Genomic DNA, 25,587 nt, shown 5'->3' with positions numbered 1-25,587 from the left:
ACATCTGTTGATGCCATTTCTTTGGAGGGTAACAGACTTTTTTTTGCAGAACACTTCCTTTTTAACCCCCACCCCAAAAACTCAAAATGTAGCTATTTTTTGCCTATTTTCTTGGTCACCAACCCTGGGTATTGTTAGAATCTCAAGGATGTGGGGGAAGAAAGGATGTAAATTTGGTATGGGAGAAAAATGTAATTGAAGCTTAAGTGCGAACTATCCAAATACCTAAGAAAGTGCGCATGACTGGGGTGGAGCCTCAGCAATTAAGGGGGAGGGGGGGCTTAACCGAGTGACTAACATTGGCTAGTGTAGCTAATCAGTGACATGGGGACAGGTGGGCCATTTTCCATTTTTTTTTTTCAGTTTTATATAGCGTGAACTTGAACCGAATCTGGTATCAGAGCGCTTTACATAGCACCATTTGCATTAAATGAGGACACATTCATTTTTGTTGGGCACAGCGAGATTAAGTGATTTGCCCAGAATCACAGGATGTTCAGCGTCATTGCCAAGACTCGAACCCAATTCCCCAGATTCGAGGTCACCCGCCCTAGCCGTTAGGCCAACTCCTGTCCCCATTTGCTATCAAACCAAATAACTTCCAATCCTATGGGCATACACCTTGGTTAAAGACAAGGCAATCTGTTTATACTCCTCTTTCACTAAAGTTCTATATAAGTGATGGGCCAACTGAGGGATGTACAAGATCCTCTCCAAAGTTGGGAGAGAACACACAACCTCCATGTTTTATGTAGACTATATGGTAATAAAGGGCAGATATTATACATGCTGCAAAGAAGCCTGCCTTTTGGAGGGCTATTCGAAGGTCAGCATTTTTTAGGTCAATTTAGAAAATGCCAAAGGTTCTTTGCTTTGGGCACAGAAATGACATGTATCCGTGGTTGCTAGATCCAGTCAAAACTGTTTCTACAAAATGCACGGTTCTGAAATGTGAGCACTAATGCTGAGAAGTAAACAATTGGGGCCTTGGCTGGTAGCCTCATAGGAATCAATTGCTAACAAGTGGGATAATAACTAATGTCTTCAGAAAAAAGTTACTCTGGTGTGGTAATGCTTCCTTTCACTTTAGGAGAGTCGGTGCGGAAGTTATTTAAATTGGAACCACTTTGTGTACATTACTCCTCATCGATATTCTGGAAATGATGGAGCAGAGGAAGAATTTCGATAATCAACCATGAACTAGAAAGCAATTTAAATCTACAAAGTGTGCAAGCTTTAAGAATTATTCTAGTAAGTAGAGACTAAGAAAATCAAGATATTTAAAGTTTATCCACTTGCTGATGCACCTAGATCATTAAATCGCCATATATAAGACTGGGGTGAATCCACGTGTCTATAATGTTCCATTTTGTAATATTGCCGTTTCTGGAGTTCACTTGTGACTAGGTATATTTAAAGGCCAAAAGAGATCATTTTTTTTCAGTTATCTGGCATTTCTTTTATAACAGACACAACAACACGCCATATTGCTTTATGTCCCATTGGAAAGTATCAAAAGAAGTGTTACATTTCCTGTTACTGTATGTGCGTGGACTGACATCCGGGATAACCTTTTGTGTTGTCTTAGAGGTCCATCTCTAAGTTGTCTATCTTTTGGGAAAGCCTTATGTGCAACTTGTAGTGCTGTTGAAGGGAAGTATGCAATAAACTTGGCAGAGGCAGTCAACGAATATAATTTTTAAATTGTATATATTTGTATATTTTGCAAATTGTTGTCAAACTATATAATACAATTAAGCTACTACATATAGTATACAAATGCCACCACCATACTTGCTAGAGGACTTGAACAACCAAAGCATGTACTCTCAGATTACCATAAATATGTTCGACAGCAGTGTTAGGTAAATACTCACCAGGATTATGGTGTGTAGTAGACTCTCCGTTCTGAAAAACATCTCCTGTTACGTTCAGTCTACCTGGATTAAAAGGTCCTACACCAGTCTTGGTCTGCGCAGTTAAAGATGGAGGATAAGTTTGTATATTGATACCAAAATTATTTGACTGCAGTCCATTGGATACATCTCCCAAGTTGGAATTCTGTAAGGATGTTACATGTGTAATCATTAGGTTCATATCACGCCCTTCTGTGCTTCCCAGGCGACCATCACTCACTGTGCACATACCAGTCTCTAAAGTGGTGACATTTGCAATTCGGATTTCAGAGTCTGGTTCTGTTGTTATCCCACAGGCACCCAATCCAGCATTTACCTTACTCCTTGAAAAATTGGAAGAGCTGTTAGAATCTGCTATTCGCCTTTCATTAAAGCCTGATGCAATATTATCTTGCACTTGGGTAGGCTCAGGCTCATCGTCATCAATGATTATAGTCTCACTTACGCATTCCCTCTGAGAATCAACGTCTTTCGGAGGAGGCCTTGATCTAAGGTCACGTATCTGAATCTCACCTATTCTAGAGGATGGAAATGTATTGCTTCGCTGATCTGACATAACTGGAGGAGGGTTCTGTGGTATTTGTACAGGTTCAATAAAAACAACATCATCATCGTCCTCTTCCACAGCAGAGGTCTGATACTTAATAGGTCCAGAAACTATAGTAGGATGAGACGGTCCACCAAAAGAGTTTCCAACGTTTGACAGACCAGTTGCCATTGCTGGTGTTCCCAAAAAAACAGAATGCTCTGAAAATCCTCTTAAAGCATTTGTGTCCATTCCAGAGTACCTGTGGTAAGGAAAGAAACACTCAGATTAAACCTCTAACAAAAGAACAGATTATTAAAAAAACAAAAAAACAGCTTGTTTCACTGACTAGATGTTTGGCAGTTTTGCAAGTTTTGTGCACAATGGGCAAAACTAAGCACTACAGTTCACTTGTACACAAATATTTTTTTTACTTGAGATGTCAATTGCAATGCAGTTTCTTTAGACATAGTTCTAATATTGTGTAAATTTCAAATAAAGGCAAGCTTTGAAGAGTTTTGACTAAAAGGTTTACCATGATGTGCTAAATCCACATCCTGCTCCAGGTGTTTGTATTTAGCATTTATAAAGCTATGCCACACAATGGGGTATCTTGGCATGGTCTTCACCGGTATTAAAGATCAAAGCTAACTTGATTAACAAACTACTAAAAGGCAAAGCCATTAGGTCTTGCCTGCCAAAGGAGTGAGCTGAATTTTTTGCTTTGCCAATGACGAACAGCATCGGCAAAAACAAGTAAAACAAAAAAAGTCAGTGGCTGGTCCCAGTGTTAAATTTTCGCATCCATGCATCACCAGGTACAAGCACAAATACGTCAATGCTGTGGTGGCTATTGGTTTCTTTTATTTACCATCCCAAGATGGCAGATGTCCAATCTTGGAGCTGACCTCCAAAGTAGGTAAAAACAAATTATAAAAAATAAATAAAAATAAAAAAAGAGACACGAAGTAGTATGGCGACCCACAGAAGGTCAGTGGGAGGCTAAAAAAAAAAAAAAGGCTGAAGAGGATGTGGTGGTGGGGAAAGTTTGGGAGGATGAAGCAACATGAAGTGTGGGGCTGATTGAAAGCCCACTACATATTTGGTATTGTATACAATATTTCTATTGAAAACAAACAGTACTTAAGTTATGAGTAGGAGAGACCTAAAAGATACTTAATGAGACTTTACTAAAAAAAAAAAAAAAAAAAAGCCTCTGCATTAGTTAACGTGTACATAATGAAAATCTGACGGGTAGTGGCTCAATATTTTTCAATAAGAAATGCACTGCTCACCATGCATTTCGTCATTAAAATCGGTCCCTATGGCATTTCTAAATTTCTGTATCCCATTACATATTTTTCACGAGTTTGCATACACCATTCAAGAAACAATGGTTGTGCAACTCCCTAGTCACCCTTCACCATCGCTGGGCCTCCTAGTTATTATCCAAGGTGCATCTAAAATTCTTCAGACAAGTTCTATGGAAAAACATTTCCAACATAAAATGTTGTGTGTGGAATACAATACATACAGTATTACATTGTATATCACGTCCAGCAATACATGGTTTTTCATGGGTGCTCTCACTGGCTGGCTTTCATTCATGCAGAGCGAGTCCATACATTTCTCCTTTTACTAATAAGTCCTATAGAAGTGCCTAAGACTGAATTGTGCCTGTGGTCACACTTCTAGGTCGAGATACATTAATAGGGGGCGATACACCCAGCTGAAAAAGACGCAGGTACAAAGATATATAAAATGTGCATGGCTTTATCAGCTGCAAAGCAGAAGGGCAAAAGTACCAATTCAGGCCCCAAGCAGTGAAAGCTTGGTGCAAATACCAGGTGACACGGATATGACTTCCATAGTTTACAACATGCCCTGTTAGTCTGTAAGATGGGGACAGAACATAAGTACGTACATGGGTGTGTTCAGATACGAGTCTACAGCTACAACACAAGACACAAAATGCTTTATGCTCCATACTAGTTTCACGATACAATGGGAATTCATGAAATTGATTTTTAAAATTAGGATGCCTGCAACAGGCTGGAAAGCGGGAGGTAAAGACCTGGGGAAAAAAAGCTTTAGACTGATAATCCTGAAGCAAAAAGTACCACATTGCCCGAACAGGCAGCAGAGAAATACTTAGACAATACTGTGTCTTTTTCCGATTGTACATAGTGGGACACCTAATTGCTAGATGAAGAAATACCAGAAAATGCCATATCATGGGCATTAATGAAGAACTATCCCATCAGGATCGTGAAAGGGACCTTGGGATGCTAAAGAACAATGCCATAACAGATACTTTGTCACATTCGACAATTCCCAAATTAACAACCTTTTTGAAGTGTGCATTGTATAAACGCATGACCCAATAGACTCATACCCACAACCTAAAGCGAAAACAGCTTATCTAGAGATACACGGGAACTCTCTGAAGCCAAAAGACATTTGCAAATTTGGCTTAGGTAATGGGCCAAGGATATTATACAATTCTGGGGTTGTGCATCAAATCCAACATTAGAGTCCTGGAAAGCAAATAAAGACTTGTGTTCATGTATAGAAGCCAAACGTTTGATGTACGCTAGTAGAGGGGATTCAAGTAAATTCAATAAAGCGTGGGGTTCACAAATCAGATTCAGGAGAAGCCTTCATGCATCACGCAGGAGACACAGGTTTTGCAAGATATGGGTTTAGAAGGCCAGGAAGTTGTACCCAAAAAGTACAACGTATAGTTTACCTGTCGGTGTAGGTTTGCAGCTTAAAGACTTTTCCGGATTCACTATGCTGTGCATTATTCCGCCATCTAGTGGTTGAGTCCGGAATTGTAGTATTTCGTCTTTTTTTCGAGGCCTTTGGGCGTAGACATACCACCATTTGGTGTCCTTCTGTGACGTAGACGTGCTTCCTCCGTCTTCCATCTTCGGATTCCCCCCCCCCCCCCCCTTGCTTATTCCTCCTGTATCATCTTCTTGGCGGAGGTGGGTGGGTTCGCTAGTGAATCCAGAAAAGTCTTCAAGCTGCAAAACTACACCGACAGGTAAGAAACTATACATTTTGCAGCGTATATCATTCTTCACATCACAAGTGGACAATACATTCCTTGAAGGAGCAAAGAGGATAGCACCTCCAAAGAGGATGCCACCACCCACACGGAATCTTAACGTGGTACTCGCTCAACTGATGAAGGCGCCATTCGATCCATTCTGGATTCACTATGCTGTGCATAGACTTTGTAGATGTTTGCTAGTCCAGTGGTGGCTGGGTGGAAGATGAACGCTGGTTTGTGAATATATGTTGCAAGACCTTTTGTACCACTTGTGCTTCTTTGTTCCTCTGAATGTCCACACAGTAGTGCTTTGTGAACGTGTGCACTGAAGACCATGTTGCTGCTTGGCAAATCTCCTAAATTTATATGTTTGCTAGTAACTGGGTGGAGTCTCCATGCTGCGTCCCAACTATGTCCCTATCATGTGCACCATATAATGCTGTTGCAACGAATGAACTCATATGCAAGTAAATCGAATTCCTGTAATTGTGTTTGAAAAATCAATAAAAACAGATGATAAAAAAAAAAAATTGATATGTTTGCTAGGAAAGCCACTGTTGCTCCTTTTTTCCTTGTTGAGTGAGCGTGCGGTGCTCCTTGCAAGGTTTGACCTGACTGTTTGTGGCACAAGTGTATGGCTTGTGCGATCCATCTTGCAATGGTATTCTTTGTGACTGGTCGTCACAGAAAAATGTCTGCAAATGAAACAAAGAATTGCTTTGTTTTTCTGCATTCCATTGTTCTTTCAATGTAGTACATGACCGCCTTTCTGGTGTCTAGGGTGTGCAATGCTCTTTCTGCTTGTGTCTTTGGGTTTTAGAAAAAGCTTGGTATTTGTATCGTTTGATTAATATGGAACTTAGAAACCACTTTGCCAGAAAGTGTGGGTCTGTTCTCATGACGATTCTGTCATTATGAATTTGGAAGTAGGGCTCTTGTAGTGTTTGAGCCTGCAATTCAATTACTCTACGTAGTGATGTTATTGCCACTAAACGCTGTCTTTAGCGTGAGCATGTGTAAAGTTGCCTTGTGTATTGGTTCGAATGGCGCCTTCATCAGTTGAGCGAGTACCACGTTGAGATTTCGTGTGGATGGTGGCATCCTCTTTGCAGGTGCTATCCTCTTTGCTCCTTCAAGGAATGTCTTGACCACTTGTGATGTGAAGAAACTTTTACTTGTTTCTCCTCTCGTGTAAGTTACGATTGCTGCCAAGTGTACCCTTATAGATGCGTAGCTTAGTTTCTCCTGCAGCAAATATGTCAAATATTTTAGTACTGTTGACTCCCTTGTGATCTTCCTTGAAAGTTTTTCCCCAAGGCACCAAAGTGAAAAGCGTTTCCATTTTGCTGTGTAACACTTTCTTGTTGTAGGCCTTCTTGCCTCTCTGAGTACTGCCATTGTGCTCTCTGGTAGTTTGAGGTAAGAAAATTCTAAGTCCTCAGGAGCCATGCCACCAGGCTTAGGCTTTCTGGTTCTGGGTGTAGCACCTTTCCGTTTTGCAGAGTTAGAAGATCCTGCCTGTCGGCGGGAAAAGCGTAAGCAAATGTCCCTGACGAGTTTATCCATAGCGCATTTCCCTAGGAACTGTGCGCATGGTTGTCTGGATGTGAAGTGCTGGCATTTTGCATTTTGGGGTGTTGCAAATAGGTCGATTTGCGGAATACCCCATTTCTTGAAGATTTTTAGAATTTGATGGATTCATCTCCCATTCGTGGGATGCTGATGTTTGTCTGCTCAGTCTGTCTGCCTCTACATTGTCCTTCCCTGGAAGATGGATTGCTAATAGGTCTATGTTCCTTGGGATAGCCCATCTCCATAGCCCCTGGGCTTGGGTTGACAGTGTTACTGATTGCGTTCCTCCTGGTTTGTTGATGTAAAACATTGTGGTTGTATAGTCTGTTTGAATCAGCACCCTTTTTCCGTAAAGCTCCTTCTGAAAGGCCTTTAAGACTAGTAACACAGTTTAACTATAGGAAGTTAATGTGTTTTATCACATCCTGCGGTGTCCATAGACCCCTCACCTTGAGGTTGTTCATGTGGGCTCCCCACCCCATTTGGGAAGCGTTTGTTGTAATGGTCACTGTTGGAGTTGGTTGTGTGAAAGGTCTCCCCTGTGTTATGTTCTTCCTGTTCCATCATGTCATCTCCTGAATAGCTGTTTGTGTGACACCCACTAGTTCCTCCCAACTCCCTGTTGCCTGTGACCATTGTTGCTGAATCCATTCCTGGAATGGTCTCGTGTGCAGTCGAATGTTTGGGACTAGATGAATGCATGAAGCCATCATCCCTAGTAGTTTCCCCATGGTCCTCACTGTCAGAGCTTGCCCCTTGCAGTAAAGCTGTGTCTCCTTCAGAATTGCTACTGTCCTCTTTGAGCTTGGTAACACCTTCCCTACTCTCGTGTTGATTTCTGCCCCTAAGAAAATCTTCACTTGCTCTAGTGTTATTGATGATTTCTCCGAATGTACTGAGAAACCTAGTTCAAACAAGGTCCTTATGACCCTTTCTATGTGCTGTTTGCAAAGGTTGTATGTGCTTGCCCTTACTAACCAGTCGTCTAGGTACGGCTAAAAACGTGAATTCCCTGCCTTCTTAGGTGGGTTGCTACTGCCGCTAGACATTTTGTGAACACTCTTGGTGCTGACTTGTGTCCGACGGTAGCACCGTGTGTCTGTTCATGGGGATGTGCAAGTAAGCGTCCTTTAGGTCTATAGTTACCATGTAGTCTCCTACCTGTATCTGAGGTATCACCTCTTGTAAGGAATGTCAATTTGAGTTTTTACGAACTGGTTTAAGGAACCTTAAGTCTAGTATATGTCTTAATGTTCCGTCTACCTTTTGTATGAGGAAGTATGTTGAGTACACCCCCTTGTTTCTTTCCTTGTAAGGCACCCTCTCTATGGCACCCTTGTGTAGAAGTTCCTGTGCCTCTTTGAGCAAATGAGACAGTTCTCTCTTTGAATGAACTTTGTGCTTTGGTTTTTTGCATGGTGGTTGTTTTGCCAGTTCTATGCAGTATCCGTATTAAATTACGTTCAATATCCATTTGTCGGATGTAATTTTCTCCCACTCGTGGAAGAAGTTTCCTATTCTGCCTCCCAACTGGTGTTACATGTTGGAGGTGTTCCTTGTTTGTGAATTGATGTTTTTGAATGTTTATTGGTTGTTGCGCCCTCTGATATTTTTAGAGTGTGCGCCCAAGTTGTAGTGCAGTCACTTAGAGGTGGGCTGTTGTCCCCCTCTGTTGGCCTCTTCCTTGAGTGCGCCCTCGAAAGGATTGCCTTCCCTCTTGGTATTGCCAACTTTGCGGTTGTTGACCCTGTTGCTGACCCTGGTTGCCTCCTTGGTAGCCTTGCTGAAAGGTCTGGTGTGAGGTTACTGGCTGGTGGTTACCCCTGCCTGTTGTCCTCCGCGATGGTGTGCCCCTACGCATACCTCTCAATTGTGCCCCCATGGACCTTGTAGTTTCGTTTTCTTTCTTCAGCTGAGTTAACTAGTTGTCCACAGCTGTTCCGAACAGTTGTTCTCCATTGAACGGAGTGTTCAAGCTGTTACTTTGAACCTCTGGTTTGAACCCCGACATTCGTAGCCAGGCGTGTCTTCTTTCCATAACTCCAATCATCATTTGCCGGCTTGCTGTCTCCGCAGCATCAAGGGCTGATTTTAGACATGTATTGGCCATGTTTTTCCCCTCTTCCACCAAGTGGCTTGCCCTTCTCTGGAACTGTTCTGGCAGGTTTTTGAGCAGTTCGCCTACCTCCTCCCAGTGCTGGTATGCATGCCTATTGATCAAGGCATTAGAGTTGGCTATGCGCCACTGAATCGCTGCACTTCAATCCATTCTCCTTCCTGTGAGATCCATTCTCTTGTTCTCCTGGTCTGGTGGTGGACCCACATTAGTGGCTGAGGAAGCTATTATGGAGTCAGCAGCCACTGAATCCCTGATGTACATTGGGTCCTTGGAGGAGTGCTTGTATTTTTTTTCTCCCCTTGGTGTTACTGCCTTGCATGTGGCAGGTTCCTAGAAAGCTTCTTTTCCCTAGTCCAGCACACTTGGGAGCATGGGCAGGAATTGGCTTCTTGTTTGTGTGGGCAGCAAGGTTTCTAGAAGAAAGCTTGACTGTGGGTTCTCCTCCTCTAGCTGTACTCCATAGGTGTCAGCAGCATTCTTTATTACCCGATTGTACATCCCGATGTCGTCGGGGGTGAGGGCCTCAAAGGGTATGGGTCTACCCCTTCTTCTGGCGAGTTAGTGTAGAGATCTTGCCACTGGATGTCTTGTGTCTCCAAGGTCGCCGAACCGTGATAGGTTTCATCCTCAGCCTCTCCCTCTGCTTCGAAGTAGTACTCCTCTTCCTCCTCTTCATCAGCCGGTTCTGGGGTTGTAGGAACCTGTAGTTCCTGGAGGTCTCTTTCGGGAAGGGTCGAGATTTTCTGCGGGACCTTGAATTGCTTCATTGTGTCGGCGAAAACTTTCTTGCGCTGCAAGATGCTTGCCATTTCGGCTTCGAGCCTTCTCCTTTTCTTCTCGAGCTCCGACACTTGTGCTTCAGCGTCAAGATCTTGCTTTCTCTTGCCGCTTGAGGATGTTGAAGTCTAAGCTTGCTTCACCCTTTTCTTTCTTCGACGTGGAGGAGTCTCTCGTGACTGCTCTTATCAAGGGTTTTCGCCGTCTAGGAGTCCTTGTCAAAGGAACCGACGGACTGTTTGTCCTTGGACGAGCCTGCGGCCGTCAACATTTGACGCCGGTACTGTTTTTGAGGACTTAGAATCACTCCTTCGGGGCTCGGTCGACTGTCTCGGGGTCACTGTGCCTCTCACCTCCCTCAGAGCTCTTTTTTCGACATCGACAGGCTGGACGTGCGAGTTCTCGTCGCCCTCAGGCCCTTCGGCGACGTTGCCCTCTTCCTCGCTGGAGAGGCCCAGGTCTCAAAGCGATGGTGGGAGACCTTGACCCAGCATGTTGTGATTCGCCCTCCTTTGCCTTTCCCTCAAGGTCTACGGGGTGAACGCCGAGCACGCGTTGCAGTCTTCGGAGCGGTGGTCAAGCAGCACGCAAAGGTTACAGACCGGGTGCTGGTACTTCTGCGCGTACTTTTTGGTGGCAATTGTCGCAAAACTTGAATGGCGTTTTGTCCATTACGGCACCCAGGGAGTCCCCTGTGTGCGCATGCTCTGTTGGACGTCGAAGTTTTGGTGTTTTATCCTCTTCTCTGCGTCCTGGATCTCCAGTTCGAAGGCCGGTGTGTCGAAAGACGTTTTCTGGTTCTAGTCAAGTTTCGTGGATTCTCCTCTCCAAAGTTCTGGAGCTCCTCCCGTCTCGATCCAGACCCATCGGCGGAAAAAAAGAATCAAAAGATGGCGACCAAAGGTGGTAGCTTCTGGAGGAAGCACGTCGACGTCACAGAAGGACGGCAAATGGTGGTATGTCGACAACAACCAGGCCAAGAAAAATAATAATAAAAGACTATATACTACAATTTCGGACCCAACCACAAGATGGAGGAATAATGCACAGCATAGTGAATCCAGAAAAGATTCAAGCTGCAAAACTGGGGTAAATAATATCAGAATATGGTGGAGAGATGTAATGCCAACCACTGTTTACATTTCTATATATAAAATACCCCCAAAACATACATGTGTGGGTGTAAATACACACACAGAAAAAGTGAGTTATGTGAAAATGTGAGTTTAACCCCTTCAGTGCCCATGACGAGCTGGACTCGTCATGGGCCGCGGTGGCGCTGTGCCCATGACGAGTCCAGCTCGTCATAGACCCCGCCCGCTAATGCAACGGCCGGCACTGGGCGGGGAAAGGGGCGGGCACTGAAGGGGTTAAAGGCAACGTTTTAAAGAAAACACCTTGAAGTTCACCAAATATAGTTAAAGTAATTACTTGCGCAAAGCGTGGTTATCAATGAAGTCCTAGAACATGTCACGAGTGATGTAATATGTGAGGCCTGGAGCCATGTAAGGCGGGTGGGTTGGCCGCAGGGCTTAGCTTCTGGCCAGGCCCTGCGCCCAATATACCGGGGGTGGCCACCCTTACCATGCACGTCTCTTGGCACTGTATGGCGTGGAATAGCAGTCCGCCACAGACACACGTACCCACTTAAAAAAAATATATATATTTTACCATGACAGGATTCTCGAGGGAGACCCTGTGTTCCTTTCACTCCTGTGAGACTTACAGGAGATGGGGAGTCCCGCTGGCTCCCACGAGAGTTCCACAGATCATATAGATCTGTGTTTTCAATTTGGGCAGAGTGGGGATTTAGAATGGGACTCCCAAGACAGAAGGTCCAGAGGGATCAGGTTACCCTGCCCACTTATATCTTATAAATGGCAGCCACAACATTTCTTCTCATGTAGTTGCCAGTCAGAGCGCAAGCTCCCACAGAAATTAAAGGAGCTTCTCACATCGACGGGAGCACGATTGCCAACGGGAAAGAGAGAGCCTCTTGGCCAATCAGTTTGCTCTTAGCGTTGCGTGCCCACAGGACTCCTGAGAACCAAACCGCCCAGATAGGAATACATTTAGAACCTTAATGTCTCAAGAACTTCTGAAAACATTTACTCCAACTTACAAAAAGCATTAGCAAAGCCAAGAAGTCAGATGTCTGAGAACTTTGACAATTCTGGTTTTATCATGGTTCTTGCACAACAATGATTTGAGACGCTGCCAGGTGTTTATATTGACTAAAGACAAAAATGTTTTTGTTCTCAGAAGAGCACACATTACCATAGAACTCCCTGGCACGGAGTAAAATAAGAAGGTCTTGGCTAACAGACCTAAAAAGCCAATCGTTCTGACATTGGTACGTCAGCCTCTTGAATTTGATAAAGAAGTTAAAAAAAGAAGGCATGTACAAGGAAAGCAAAGGAAGGAAAAAAAGAATATAAGAAACAAAAGGAGGAAATACATTTTAAAAAGTATTTTAAGTGCTGTAAATTAAACACGATAAAGGTTAGTTTTCTTCCTGGTTAAAAGTTTCTTAAATAACGATTTGTGAAACAGAGTTCAGAATAAATGTGTTCTAAAGAACGGTCCGCTTTAATTCACATGTATAATATTGAAGCTTTCGTTTGTGTGCTGCATGCATGAATTACCAGCAGTCACACAAACAATTGACTCCAAAAGACAGTTACAACAGCATTGGCTGGAGACAGGAACTGATAAATTGTGTAATCTGGCCTGTGCTCACATCTGGTACAAATGTCCTAGTTTAACCTCAGACCCTTAACACAAACAAAGGCAACACTAAAATAATTATAAAGTAAAAACAACTGCACTGAAGAGAAACACCTTAGGTGCAGATATGCTCATTGTGAAACACAAAAACGCAGTCACTCAAAGTGAAGTTAACCAGTGGCTTAAGTAAAATTAATACAGTTGGAACTCTATGCTGGGCTAGGGATGGACTTCAACGACTGGCACAACTACCACAGCTTCACGTCCTATCCCACCATCCAAGCTTCCCTCAAATGGAGGACGCCGGCTCTATACAAAGAGCCCAACAAATGGGGCTATCCACTTTTGCTGACCTGTATCCGGCAGAGGAGTTCTTGCCTCGGCCACAAAACATTGAGGACGAGTGTGCCCCTCCCTTGGAACTCCTACTCTACCACCAACTCAGGACTAACTGCCGACAAATGCACAGTTCATTTCCCACTGCACCTACGCCCCTGCTCCCGTTGGAAAACATTAGCGAACCCCTCGCCCAAGAAGCTTGTATTACACAGCAGACCAGCCCGATCACGACACCCAACGCGCTGGCGCAGTGTTCCTCAGACTTGAACCCACCACCCACAGACAAACAATGGGCCTATTGCAGCGAACAACTCCAGCGCCTCTATCCAAATTATAAACTGCAGCTCATTTACTTCAAATACTTACACAGGTTATATCGTTCGCCAGTGCAACTACAGAAAGTGGGACTGCGCCCGAATGTTGCATGCTGGCGTTGCACTGATACATAAGCCAACTTTCTACACTTGTCATGGCGCTGTGGCCCCATTTCATTGTTTTGGGACAGGGTGGTTGACATTATTCATGAAGTAACGGGCTTCCAGAATGCCCGCACCCTACTCACTGCCTTTTTTGGCCATGTTGCTGACGCCCCTCCAGGCGTGGGACACCCGTCAGCCATGATGCTCCTCCTGGCCAAGCGCCGCATTGCAATACACTGAGGATCACCCCACGCACCCAATATAAACATGTGGATAAAAGCCGTGACTTATTGCCAGGAGGTGCTCGCAGTGTATTGGGAGCCGATGCCTACTGCATCACGTCCCAAAGACATTTGGGCGCCCTACATTACATGAGCGGCTGCACACACCGAAGCACCAGCCCATACTACACCGAAGCACCAGCCCATACTACACCAATGCACGCACCTCCATAGGCCCACCTGTATAAGCAGTTAGCACACCACGCTCTGACATCTTACTCTCAAGGCACCATGCCTTCGCTCCAACGGTCCAGTTCTGACATGCCTGAATACCAGATCAATACAATATCCCACACGTGTAGTAAACGCTGTAGCCTCCTCGTCTCTATGTGCTCTAGCTCACATTCCCTCTGATTGAAAGTGCCTTAAAGCTGCAATGTAGCACTTACCCAGATATACCGGGACTGCTGTGTCTTGTCACCGTCATGTGATAATTTGCATATGCTAACTTGTTCTCTGCATGTATTTTAGATATGACAAAATGTGACCTGTGTGATCTGTTTCGTTTGAAAATGACAAAGTTTAAAAAAAATTTAAAAAACAGTGGCTGAAGTAGGCGGAACCTTTTACCCATGCTGTATGCTTTAGAGGGCAAAAGCAAAATGGGAATGACAACAGACCAATGGATTAAGAGATGTGGCTGAAAGCTCCTTTAAATAAGCATGTTATACATATTTTAGTAAAATCAAAAGATCTTGGCTAGTGCCAGACTTAAAAAGCACGCTTTTAGGTAAAGATCTAGCTTTCTGCCAAATTTGGTGTAATTCTGTTCAGCTGTTTGAGTTGCAGCGCTGTTCAAAAATCCCTACTAATATATTTATCGGCCCCAGCTTGACCAACCACCTTGAAACCTTCAAGGAAGGAGCAGAGGTTGGATGAACTATTTTTGTAATGCTTTGTGAAGACTCGTCAAGCAGTGCCAAAGTTATAAGCAAACCAAAAACTACAGCTATACAGTGGCAACCACCTCTGTGTGTAATATATCAATGGAAAAAACCAAAGGTTTAAATGATGCTGTTGTAATGTAACATAAAATGTTTAAAGAAAAAAAAACTGAAATTCACCAGTTCTAGTTCTCCTAGCCAACTATAGTTTGCACTCCGCCATGGCCCTGCTTATGACCTCAGAAATTACATTATTTGTGACATCTTAAATTACATCATTGACGGCATCGCTGATCACATGCAAGGTACTGCTCCACAAATAGAAACAATGTAGCACCCGAGACAAGTCTCATTTAGCATGCTAAAAGTTATGTAGTGCACACTTTAGCTACCAGTGAAGTTAAGTGCAAGCAGTAATCCATTTAAGTAAGATAGCGAATAAAAGTAAGAAGTGTAAGAAGCGGTTGTACATTTCTAATAGATTGTGCCCTAATTGAAAGGCCTGTGCAAAGAGTTGAGAATGCTTTGAAGTATGAAAAATCTCTTTACAATATTCTCCTGTGGAACTGTGTGTACAAGCTGACATGAAAGTTGTCAGATTGTTTTATAGGCAATTTCTATAACAAGCATTTGCAATGCAATAGGTCTCGCCTTTGGGACCTTAGACGTATTTAGCTATGCAGCATATTATTGTGGGTACAGAATTCACAGTTTTGTAGGAGAATTCCCGTCAATCTGTGACAGTTTGAGCAAATATCCAAGTGTATATTTAATCGTGCAATAATTCCAGATACATTTGCTAACTTTTTTCCATGGGTAAAATATTTTTACCCCATGGAGGAGCCTCTTCAACACCATTAGCTATTTTGGGTTTGTACCTTCCAGATTCGCACCATGTATAGAGATGTACTCCTGCACTTGACAGGAGTAAATTTCCAATAATATCTAGGATGGAAATGGGCATTGCACAAAAGTTTGTGATTATCTTCACAAGTGTATGGATGTTTACTACTGCTGACTTGCGCAGTGACACGGTTCTAAAATGCAATAAGCCATGCCCTCTAAAGCAATGAATGGATGCACTGCTGCTCAGCAACCTGGATGCGATACATATTGACATCTGCAAGCAAGCTACAGGAATGTACGCGTGGAACAAATAAATATGTGAATATGGTTTACAGTTGCAGACCGCGCATCTCTCAGTTCATGTGCTAATTGTTCATTTTTTCCCGGTCTCTGAAGCAAGTACTAATTTAATATTCTTTTTGGGACTCCATTAACATAGTCGAGCAGAGGGGTAGCTTCTAAAAAGACACCACCCTTTTTGATTCCAACTTTTAACATATGAGGAGACGCAACTGGTAGTTGGGAGCCGCACGCAGTAGTGGACCCTGCAATTACAGGTTCTGAAGGTTTAGAAGGTAATCTTATTTTAGAAGGAATCGGTGCCTTTGGTACACCAGGTAGGGCTGCTGATATAGGTTCTGTTAAAAGTAATGGTACCCTTGTTATTGTGACCGATACAATATGACGTCTGGTGCTCGCCACTGCCCTCAGGTCGAGAGTGTATCTCTGCAGTAGGTAAAAATGCCAGCACCCATTTACGCTCTGGGTGCACATGCAGAACAACATTTCCAAGCCAAACACGTCGATCACTCACCCAAAACAATGTAACATAAAGAGAAGAAGCTAGGGAATTGCAAATAGTCTTATTCAAAAGAATAGGTACAAGAAAAGCAAAGATAAAGGCTTGGTGCAGCCATTCAACATGCACGTTTGTTCCTGTTGGCAGACTTATTTCTGAGGAAAAGGCCATTCCTCGGCGACGGGGGTGTGCTGCAGTGTTCTCCAGAGCGCCTCGGATTGGTTAATTCAGTTCCCCTCTCCTTTTTCTCAACCCCCTTTCGCCACCCTCATCCGAGGCATAGTGCCAATATCGGCAAAACTCCCCATCACCCCCCACCCCCCCCCAGCAATATCCTGAGAAATAAACAGACAAGACACCTTTGTGGAAAAAATTGCTGCAGGTTTATTTGCATAACAAATATGCAAACATAGTGGGTTATCTTACGGGCGAACCCCTCGCCGCCTGCCCACCTGATGAGCCAAATTACACCGTGACCATAGCCAATCGGTGTTTGATAGATTTGATAGACCTGAGCAACCACCGGTTGCTCAGGTCCACAACCGCCTGTAGGACTAACAGGGCACCGTCGCTCCTACAGTGTCCAACTCGAGGACCTTACCTGGGGATATTTGGCCTTTGCACTCTTGTTGTGCTCGTGCAGAGGGTACACCTCTGTACCTTACAGCCTCTGGATCGCCCTGTAACTCCGCCACAGCTCTGGGTGTGGCCACCGTCACAACCAGGGGCCCCCCACCAAGATAGGCATCTTTACCCACACCCTGCTGACCCTCTGGACAAGTGCACCCCCAAACTCTGAAAACTCCCTGTGGATTTAGCATGGAGGAGGCCATGCCTGATCACCCAAACCCCTTTTGTTCAGTGACTGAGCCTGGCGCGGTTGGCTCTCCTGTGATAGGTTCCCACGGCAACCCCTGAACGGTCCCTCGCCACACTAACAATGGGGTTATCTCTGGCCATCATAATACACACATGCCCACAATTGGTTGCTTAACTTACCCCAAGGGGGTTTCATTTCTGGCAGCCCTGCCCTCCTACCCAGGAAATTAAAGTAATTGCCTCCCAGGTGTATAGCCAAAATTATTGGAAGGGGAGACATCACCCCCTAGTCTGTGTCGCCCTCTACAGCAAGCTGTACCAGCGCATCACAGGGACCCCCACTCACAGGATGCCCGGAAGGCCCTCCCCCTAGACCGTTGGTCCTGGAAGCTGGAAGAAATGCTAGGTTGCTAAACCCCCTTTGTTGAGCACTGCACCCCATTCTATACAACTAATCCAGCTTGCACATATTTGCCTAATAACACTGCACCCCAACAAACCACTGATGCCTCACCGGGGTGCCTATGGTATATTCTGCATTCGCCTGTACGTAAAACACGTAAAATGACATCCGGCTACCTCCCTGGGTGCTTGTTGACAGATGTACCTTTTAACACATTGGGATTCACATCGTCCCACCTGCCTGATGCGCTCCACTGACAGGCCTGCCCAAAGCGCTGTGCTTGTTGCCCCTACAAAAGAGTGCTTGCAAAGTTGCCTGCCAGGACCCGCAAAGCCTGATATTTAAGCATACTTACGGCTTTGGGACCACCGCATGGTTTAGGCTGACCAGCTAAGCAACCGGCCCAGCTGCGCGGCGGTAAGGCAGGCAAACAACAGGCGCTCGCATATCCCTTCTACTGATGACCATCCTGTGGTACCCACCGGTTATGCTGAGGGACATTCCCGTTACCTGGCCACTAAGTTTGCACCTCCCCTGAATTATTGATGAAACGTATTGAACCAATGTTGTGTCATAGTCCCGTACCCTTGGTGAATTGTCTTTTGTGCCCCACCAAGTAAGTTAGTCCCCTGCTCATTTAACCCTATTAACTTCTATCAGTAACTTCATACTTTAGGATGATAGGTCCCAGGGGTTTGACCCTGCTGTTGAAACCACCACCACACCCAGCAGGTGAATCGTTCCAGGTTCTTTGGCATGACCCCTCCTATGGCCTTAGAAAGCACCCTGAAACTTGCAAGTGGCCATGTGGCAGGCCCAAGCAGGACCTGCCAGTCCTAACCTTCCTATCCTTGCATAGCGGCACTCACTGCTGCACCTTTCTAAGCGCCTCCAATACTTGGCCCTATTGAAATCAGTTACATCTATACTAATATTGACCAATAGATGGTACACATGCAGCTGAGATTGGTCCTTCAGATCTCTAACTCTATACTTGAAGCATGAACCTGCTGCTATGCCTACGAGTCCTGTATGTATGTGCCAACATGACATGTATTGCGCACGCTGTCACCCTGGGGGTCTGCTGTCTCTGGCAGAGACCAGATGAAGCATGCCAACCTGCCCCCCAAACTCAGCGGAACAACCACATGTGCAAGCTTGCCACAAACTTCTGTAAAAGCATACCAACCCAACCAACCATCTTCAGCACTCAGGGGGCACGTAGCCACTCCTTGGCCTGAATCCAACCATGTTGAAATCCTGGATGGTCTCGGAGAAACCATCTCTTGGCGCATGCTTGCAACCCATTCAACATCATCACATTAGTCGGAAAAGACCACTGCCTGGCAGCAAGCTAAGCTAAGCCCCGCAGAAATCGCCTGCCTGTGCGAGCAGACCAAGATTTATCGCTCCCCACTCCATCACCATCTTTCTTGCTTCCAGATGTTGGCATTATGCCGTATCTTGTGTTTTACTTCCCTGTGCTCCAGGGGAGAGCAGTCCTGTTTGGAGGTGTGTGTGTGCTGAAGGAAATGTGTCCTGGAATTACCAAGATTTGAGTGCAAATGTCACTACTTCACAGTACTTGGTGCGTTTAATAAAACTACAGGTCTAACAAAATCAACGGGCATCCTCCGCTTTCTTTAGGCGTGTTGGATTGAGGGGATCCCGTTAAATATGGAAGCTATCTCCCTTGGCATACCATCCCTTTAGTACAAGGTTTACAGCTTTAGGCAGGTCACTAATTGTCTCCATCATGCGTTTAAGGCTAGTTTGAGTTCTGCTTTAGACAACATGCCTTCTAACACAGTGTTGAGTAACCACTCCTGTTCGTCTCTTGTACAAGACGTCCCTGTTTGCCTGGCACAGTTAGACCAAAGGAAGCTTTTAACAAGCACCCTATACAAAAGTATATATCATGTTGTGCTACTTGGGACACTATTACTTCATCACTATGTACTTCCAGGCATGGAAATACTGTCAAAGGTATCCACACCTTATTAAATTTTTACGAGAGGGTAACTGTTCCTGAGGGAATATGGTTGTGTGTGTTCTCTCAACGTGGTGTGGGGAATTTCTCCTTTTGTATATAGTGCCCTCACACACCCTTTCGGGTGTCTTGCTTCATCATAGGGCGTTGCTCCTCGTGGGGGTGGCGCTGCAGTCCCCCACGGGCCCCGCAAGAGGGCTCTTTGGCGGAGATCTTTTGGTTGGAGACGCCGCAGTTGTGCATGGGTGTGTGTGGGCCTATAGGAAGACAAGTGGGTGGTGCGGTTTAAAAATTGCTGGGTAGAGTTTCAGACCTTTATTCACAGCTCTACCTGGCAAATGGTTAAAAATGGTAATCCTGGAGCTACTCTTAATGAAAAAAATAAATAAAAGAGGGCAGATCCTGGAAAGTAACTGCTGCTCTCAGGAATGTGAGTGGGGAGCCTACTGGTGAATGGTCAACATGTTTCGCGCTTACGGGTGGGTCCTTAAGGGATCCCAAATGCGCTTCGTCAGGACCTAAGACAATTTAAATAGTGAGTGCAAGTGTCTGTGAGTGAAATAGAATAACAGGTTTCAGTGAGGTGTGGTTCTGTAGACCTGTTGTACCTTAATATTAAGGTTGACCAGCGTCTTTGCGCTGAGAGGTTTACCTGTCTTTTCTGGAAACCTCAACCCAACCTGGAATGGCAGGGAAAAAAAGGGGGGGGGAGAGAGACACACACATGGACAGGGGAGAAATATGCAAAGAAAAGTAACATCAAGGTAAATACTAGTACATTGTATGTCACAAATGCCATATAAGCTACACAGGATAATTTAAAATGCACGCCATGCTTCTAAAGTCAACATAACATGCGCGTGTGACGGACTCGTTTGTGAGGACTATGACCCCAAAGTGCCTTGAATCCGTTACTGTGCAGTGAGAGTATCGTCGTTTTCGAGTGTCTCACTTGGCCAGCTGTTCGTGTGAGGCAGGAAAACTTACCCCGTGGGAACAGAAGCTAGCTTTATCGTGGCTTAAGCTAGTTGTCATGGTTACTCTGGCAATATGTAGACGTATCTCCATGTGGAGCACAGTCTCCGACATGAAGGGCACACTTTGACAACAGAGACCGCAATCTGTACGACGGACCGTCCGACATCAAGATACGTCTACATATTGCCAGAGTAACCATGACAACCATTTACATAACAATTAGACTGACGATCGCTCTCCAGACGCTACCACGTCTGTGAACAGCGTCCTACCTGTTGCCATAGTTACCGAACCACGCAACGTAGTGACGTCGTTTATCAGCGCCCAAAAAAAACCCCAATCAGAACAGTGCAGCACTGGTAATCGGATATAAACAGAAGTTTTCGCTCTATGGCTATCCATTCCAGCGATAGACGGAGAAGGGGTAGGTCACTACGTCCCGGGCGGAGGAGCACGTGTGAGTATTTCCCAACGAGAGAGGTGAGCCTAGCCGCGCAATTTTCAGGTCTGACACAGATACCGAGTATCATGACACCTTTCTCTGTCTCCCCCTCTGCTAGTTTCTCCCAAATGCCAACTCCACTTTGCTGATGGAGCCCTAATCCCTACAACTTGAGGGTAGGCTTCAACTATTAATCTAGTCTTTTACCTTTTATTTTCACCTATGTTTCACGGATACAGTCAGTTGTGTTATCTTCACATAAACAAACACACCACTGTATAGATACTGCTCGTCTCCCGCTTAAGCCACGATAAAGCTAGCTTCTGTTCCCACGGGGTAAGTTTTCCTGCCTCACACGAACAGCTGGCCAAGTGAGACACTCGAAAACGACGATACTCTCACTGCACAGTAACGGATTCAAGGCACTTTGGGGTCATAGTCCTCACAAACGAGTCCGTCACACGCGCATGTTATGTTGACTTTAGAAGCATGGCTTGCATTTTAAATTATCCTGTGTAGCTTATATGGCATTTGTGACATACAATGTACTAGTATTTACCTTGATGTTACTTTTCTTTGCATATTTCTCCCCTGTCCATGTGTGTGTCTCTCTCCCCCCCTTTTTTTCCCTGCCATTCCAGGTTGGGTTGAGGTTTCCAGAAAAGACAGGTAAACCTCTCAGCGCAAAGACGCTGGTCAACCTTAATATTAAGGTACAACAGGTCTACAGAACCACACCTCACTGAAACCTGTTATTCTATTTCACTCACAGACACTTGCACTCACTATTTAAATTGTCTTAGGTCCTGACGAAGCGCATTTGGGATCCCTTAAGGACCCACCCGTAAGCGCGAAACATGTTGACCATTCACCAGTAGGCTCCCCACTCACATTCCTGAGAGCAGCAGTTACTTTCCAGGATCTGCCCTCTTTTATTTATTTTTTTCATTAAGAGTAGCTCCAGGATTACCATTTTTAACCATTTGCCAGGTAGAGCTGTGAATAAAGGTCTGAAACTCTACCCAGCAATTTTTAAACCGCACCACCCACTTGTCTTCCTATAGGCCCACACACACCCATGCACAACTGCGGCGTCTCCAACCAAAAGATCTCCGCCAAAGAGCCCTCTTGCGGGGCCCGTGGGGGACTGCAGCGCCACCCCCACGAGGAGCAACGCCCTATGATGAAGCAAGACACCCGAAAGGGTGTGTGAGGGCACTATATACAAAAGGAGAAATTCCCCACACCACGTTGAGAGAACACACACAACCATATTCCCTCAGGAACAGTTACCCTCTCGTAATATTTAAGTATTTCTGAGGGAGCACGGGTACTGGACCTACTTTCCAATTACGCTCCCGGTCCCCCCCTCTTTTTGTGATATAATCCACACCTTATTACCTGTTTAACAACTAAATAAATACTGTATAAGGTAACAAAGATTACCAGTGCACCTAGCCAAGGGCCCTCCACTGCATGTGAACCGGTTTTGTTTTTTTTAGACTGTTTTTGCCTGTCCACATCCGGGCCCTTAAAGTAAAACCAGCCGAACCCATCGCAGGCCCTCCTGCTAAGACACAACACTACCTGACCATTAAAGTGCCAACATGTGTCCAATGAGATTAAACAAGTTAAAGGCTTTATTGTATCAGCCAGACCCAAAGTGGAGTCAAGCAGAATGGTCTTAGTGTGGGTCAGACTGGAGGAGGTATAAGTGTGGCTAATGCAGGCCCAAAGATCTTTGCAAATTGCGGATACATCACCATAATGCCAATGGCCCAGAGTATAAGAAACTGGCGATGCTGTGATACAACTTGGGTAAATGTGGGCAGTGTTAAAACAGTCAGTTCATATTTCAAGCACACGTATTCCTTCAGACAGAAACATGTAGATTAACAAGCCTGCTCCTATTATTGCCGAACACGTCCCCGCCCGCTGTCCCATGTGTACCCAAGGGTTAAGTATCTTCCGCAGTTATCCAAAGACCCTCCTTTGCCATGTTGCTGGTACTGCACAAGCACTCTGGCCAAGTTCTAATTGTGTTTCCGTCAAAATTCATTAGCACAGCTTGGGGCTCCTGAGCCGCAATTGTCCGGCGATGAGCCGCGGGGAACCCATGAGAATGTAAGGGAGGAGGGAGAACCACCACGCCGCCCAAAATCACTCTCGCTCCGTGACCCCCCCCCCACCATGAACCACGCCAGAAAGCCGTGCCCATGCTGACCCGCAACACTACACCTCACCAGTCCAAAAGGGCTCGCCCAGCACAACCTGTGACAGCCATAGCCCGAAGGGGAAAGACCAAAGAGGGGGCAACCATGCCCTCACACTCACCAGACCAAAAACAAACAATTCACTAATGCACACGTCGCTCTCCCCACCCCCTGCCACGGGAGGCCAGTGTCTTGCTTAGACGTCTACACTGGGGCAAATCCTGCAATCAGGCCGACAACCCCACAACGCGGCGGCAGCCGTGAATCCACGGCAGTGCAACCAGCCCGCAACTGCACGGAAAACACTGAGGCAATGCCTGTTCTCTTGCCCCGAGTGCCACCCCCCTTCCGAGATAGATTGAGGCCTCACAAAACCAGCAATATACCAAACGTGAGGCCCCTGCTCTGCCGCTCCCCTGGTCCCTAATCTCGCACTACAACATTGAGACAGACTGAAGGCCGAGCAACTGCCTCAAACGGGGGAGGTGGGGGGGGGGGGGTGGACACATGCTTGGCAGGCGCAAGGCAACTCTGCTACATAGCACCTGATCACCCGGGCATAGCCCAAACCTCAAGAGGCCAATATGCCCCAGCAGCGCTGATACAGGAACCACAGCAGCAGGGACAATCGGCCCCAGAGGCCCAAACTCACCAAACAAGGAATGCCATTTCAGAACCGGGAACGAGACGAGACACGGCGAGATGCAACGGCGCTAAACGCAGTCAAGGCAGCGGGAAAAGCGGGCCTCCAGTGGGCGGGAGGGGTATATGTACCTCACCCCCCCGCCCACTCCTGCCCGGAAGTGACGCGGGCATGCGGACCCTTAGGGGGTCGCAAACACTGGGTGTCTTCCTCGTGTGCCATCATGTGGCACTAAGGCGGGCTGCCCTCTTAGGAGGGTCCCCTTCGTGGACCCGGGGCAGCCCGCAGAAGCTACAGGACCAGTAGATCCCATCCCATTTATGCAGAAAACAGAATCAGTTTGAAAGTGAAACACAATAATAGTGAACTGAAATGTTCAACTTTTTTGCTGAAGGGCAGCTTGAGCTGGCAACCATCAAGAGACTCAACTTCATTCAGTGAGTGTCAAGCTCCAGAAGGCATCGGTCCAGTGCAGAGGGAGAACCTAGGGCTACACTTCTCACCTAATCTCTAGAAAACAACTTGCCTGTTTCTTCAACACCACAACAGAAAAAAAGGGTGGTTCGTTAGTACAGATACAAACACTGTTTAAAGAGCATGCAGTGAGAACATTTTACAAGGTAGGCGTCTGCATGGCCACTTAGTAAAAGTGGCAATATCCCCATTTCATCATAGAGGACGATGCGGCCTCCAAGCTGCACTGAAAGATAGCATCAAGGGGGAAAGGGGGGGGGGGGGGATTGGGGGTCTCCAGAATCCTTGACAACAGGCACACTACATTATGGTGTAGAGTTTGCCCACTGCACTGCACAATGGTACTTGTTAAGAAAGTTTGAGTTTGTGGTATGCAAAACTACAAAAACAGCTTAATGACCAACTTGCCTGCCCAGTCCTGCAGGGAGATTCATTTAGTGACTGGCATGCACTATTGATATCCTTGATTGCGTACAGTTCATTAGATGAATGTGCAGGCAGCAGCAGAGCGGTATCTGCCTGCCAGTACCATAGAACGGCTCCACCTTTACTGGAGGAATGGAGGGGACTCGTCTGGCCAGTCCTGCACTGAGTTGGATTCAGGGATTGGCCTGCGCTAGTGATACCCCGGATTACGTACAGTTATCCGCTGAGCGTGCAGGCAGCAGCAGAACGCAGCACAGGAAGGGGTGGCAGGGAGTACAAATGAAGCAGGGCAGTACCGACCCATAGAAAGACTAAGCAAAACGTTTTTAGGGTTGCTTTCTGAAAGTCCCAGAGTACAAAAAGCAAGTCTTCCCTTAAGTGACTGAATTTGAGAAATGGTACTGTGAGCTAGAGTCCAGCATTTTAACACGTTGTACTCTATCTTACCAGCTATGAGGTGACGCACTGGTCTCAGACACCAATACTTCCCGCAACATATGTTAAGACGACGAAGAGTTGCGATAATGTGAGGAAATCACCACTGATGTCCAAGTAGATTTGCCAAGTAAAAGCAGCCCCTTCTACGCTATACGTCATTGTGATAGGACTAGAGTGATGTCAAAAACAGGGGCACTGGTGAAAAATGCTCATAACAAAAAAAACTAGAGCCCAGACCTAAAAAAGTAGCCCTAAACAATGCATGAAAATGGACACAGCGAATGTTCAGGAGTAGTTGGCCGGTGCGGGGAGGGAGGTCTAAACACCAGAAGAGGCATGACGTATGCATGTCCCTGACAAATGGGGAGAACACAACTTTGAGCGACATATGGCCAGTGAATGGGAAGCCTATGGGCTGGCTGTAAGCCCCAAAGCAGTTACAGCATGTCTCTGTTCGAGACAAGAGTTTGCACGCCGTCTAAAGCAGAGATCTAAAAA

The 25,587-nt window shown here is 45.7% G+C and overlaps 1 protein-coding gene across 1 annotated transcript in view; it reads right to left on the bottom strand.

The window, feature by feature from the left end:
* Positions 1-25,587, bottom strand: part of ZMYM2 (zinc finger MYM-type containing 2) — a 1,132,334-nt gene that overhangs the window by 1,058,026 nt on the left and 48,721 nt on the right. The window contains exon 2 of the mRNA XM_085621554.1: positions 1,878-2,704. Within this exon, the coding sequence (XP_085477680.1) occupies positions 1,878-2,694 (817 nt within the window). The 5' untranslated portion in view covers positions 2,695-2,704. The remainder of the gene's footprint in view (positions 1-1,877; positions 2,705-25,587) is intronic.

The sequence above is a fragment of the Triturus cristatus genome, chromosome 8 (genome assembly GCF_964204655.1).
Source record: "Triturus cristatus chromosome 8, aTriCri1.1, whole genome shotgun sequence".
NCBI lineage: Eukaryota > Metazoa > Chordata > Amphibia > Caudata > Salamandridae > Triturus > Triturus cristatus.
The sequence above is the reverse complement of the archived record's forward strand: the minus strand, read 5'-3'. Positions and strand labels throughout refer to the sequence as shown.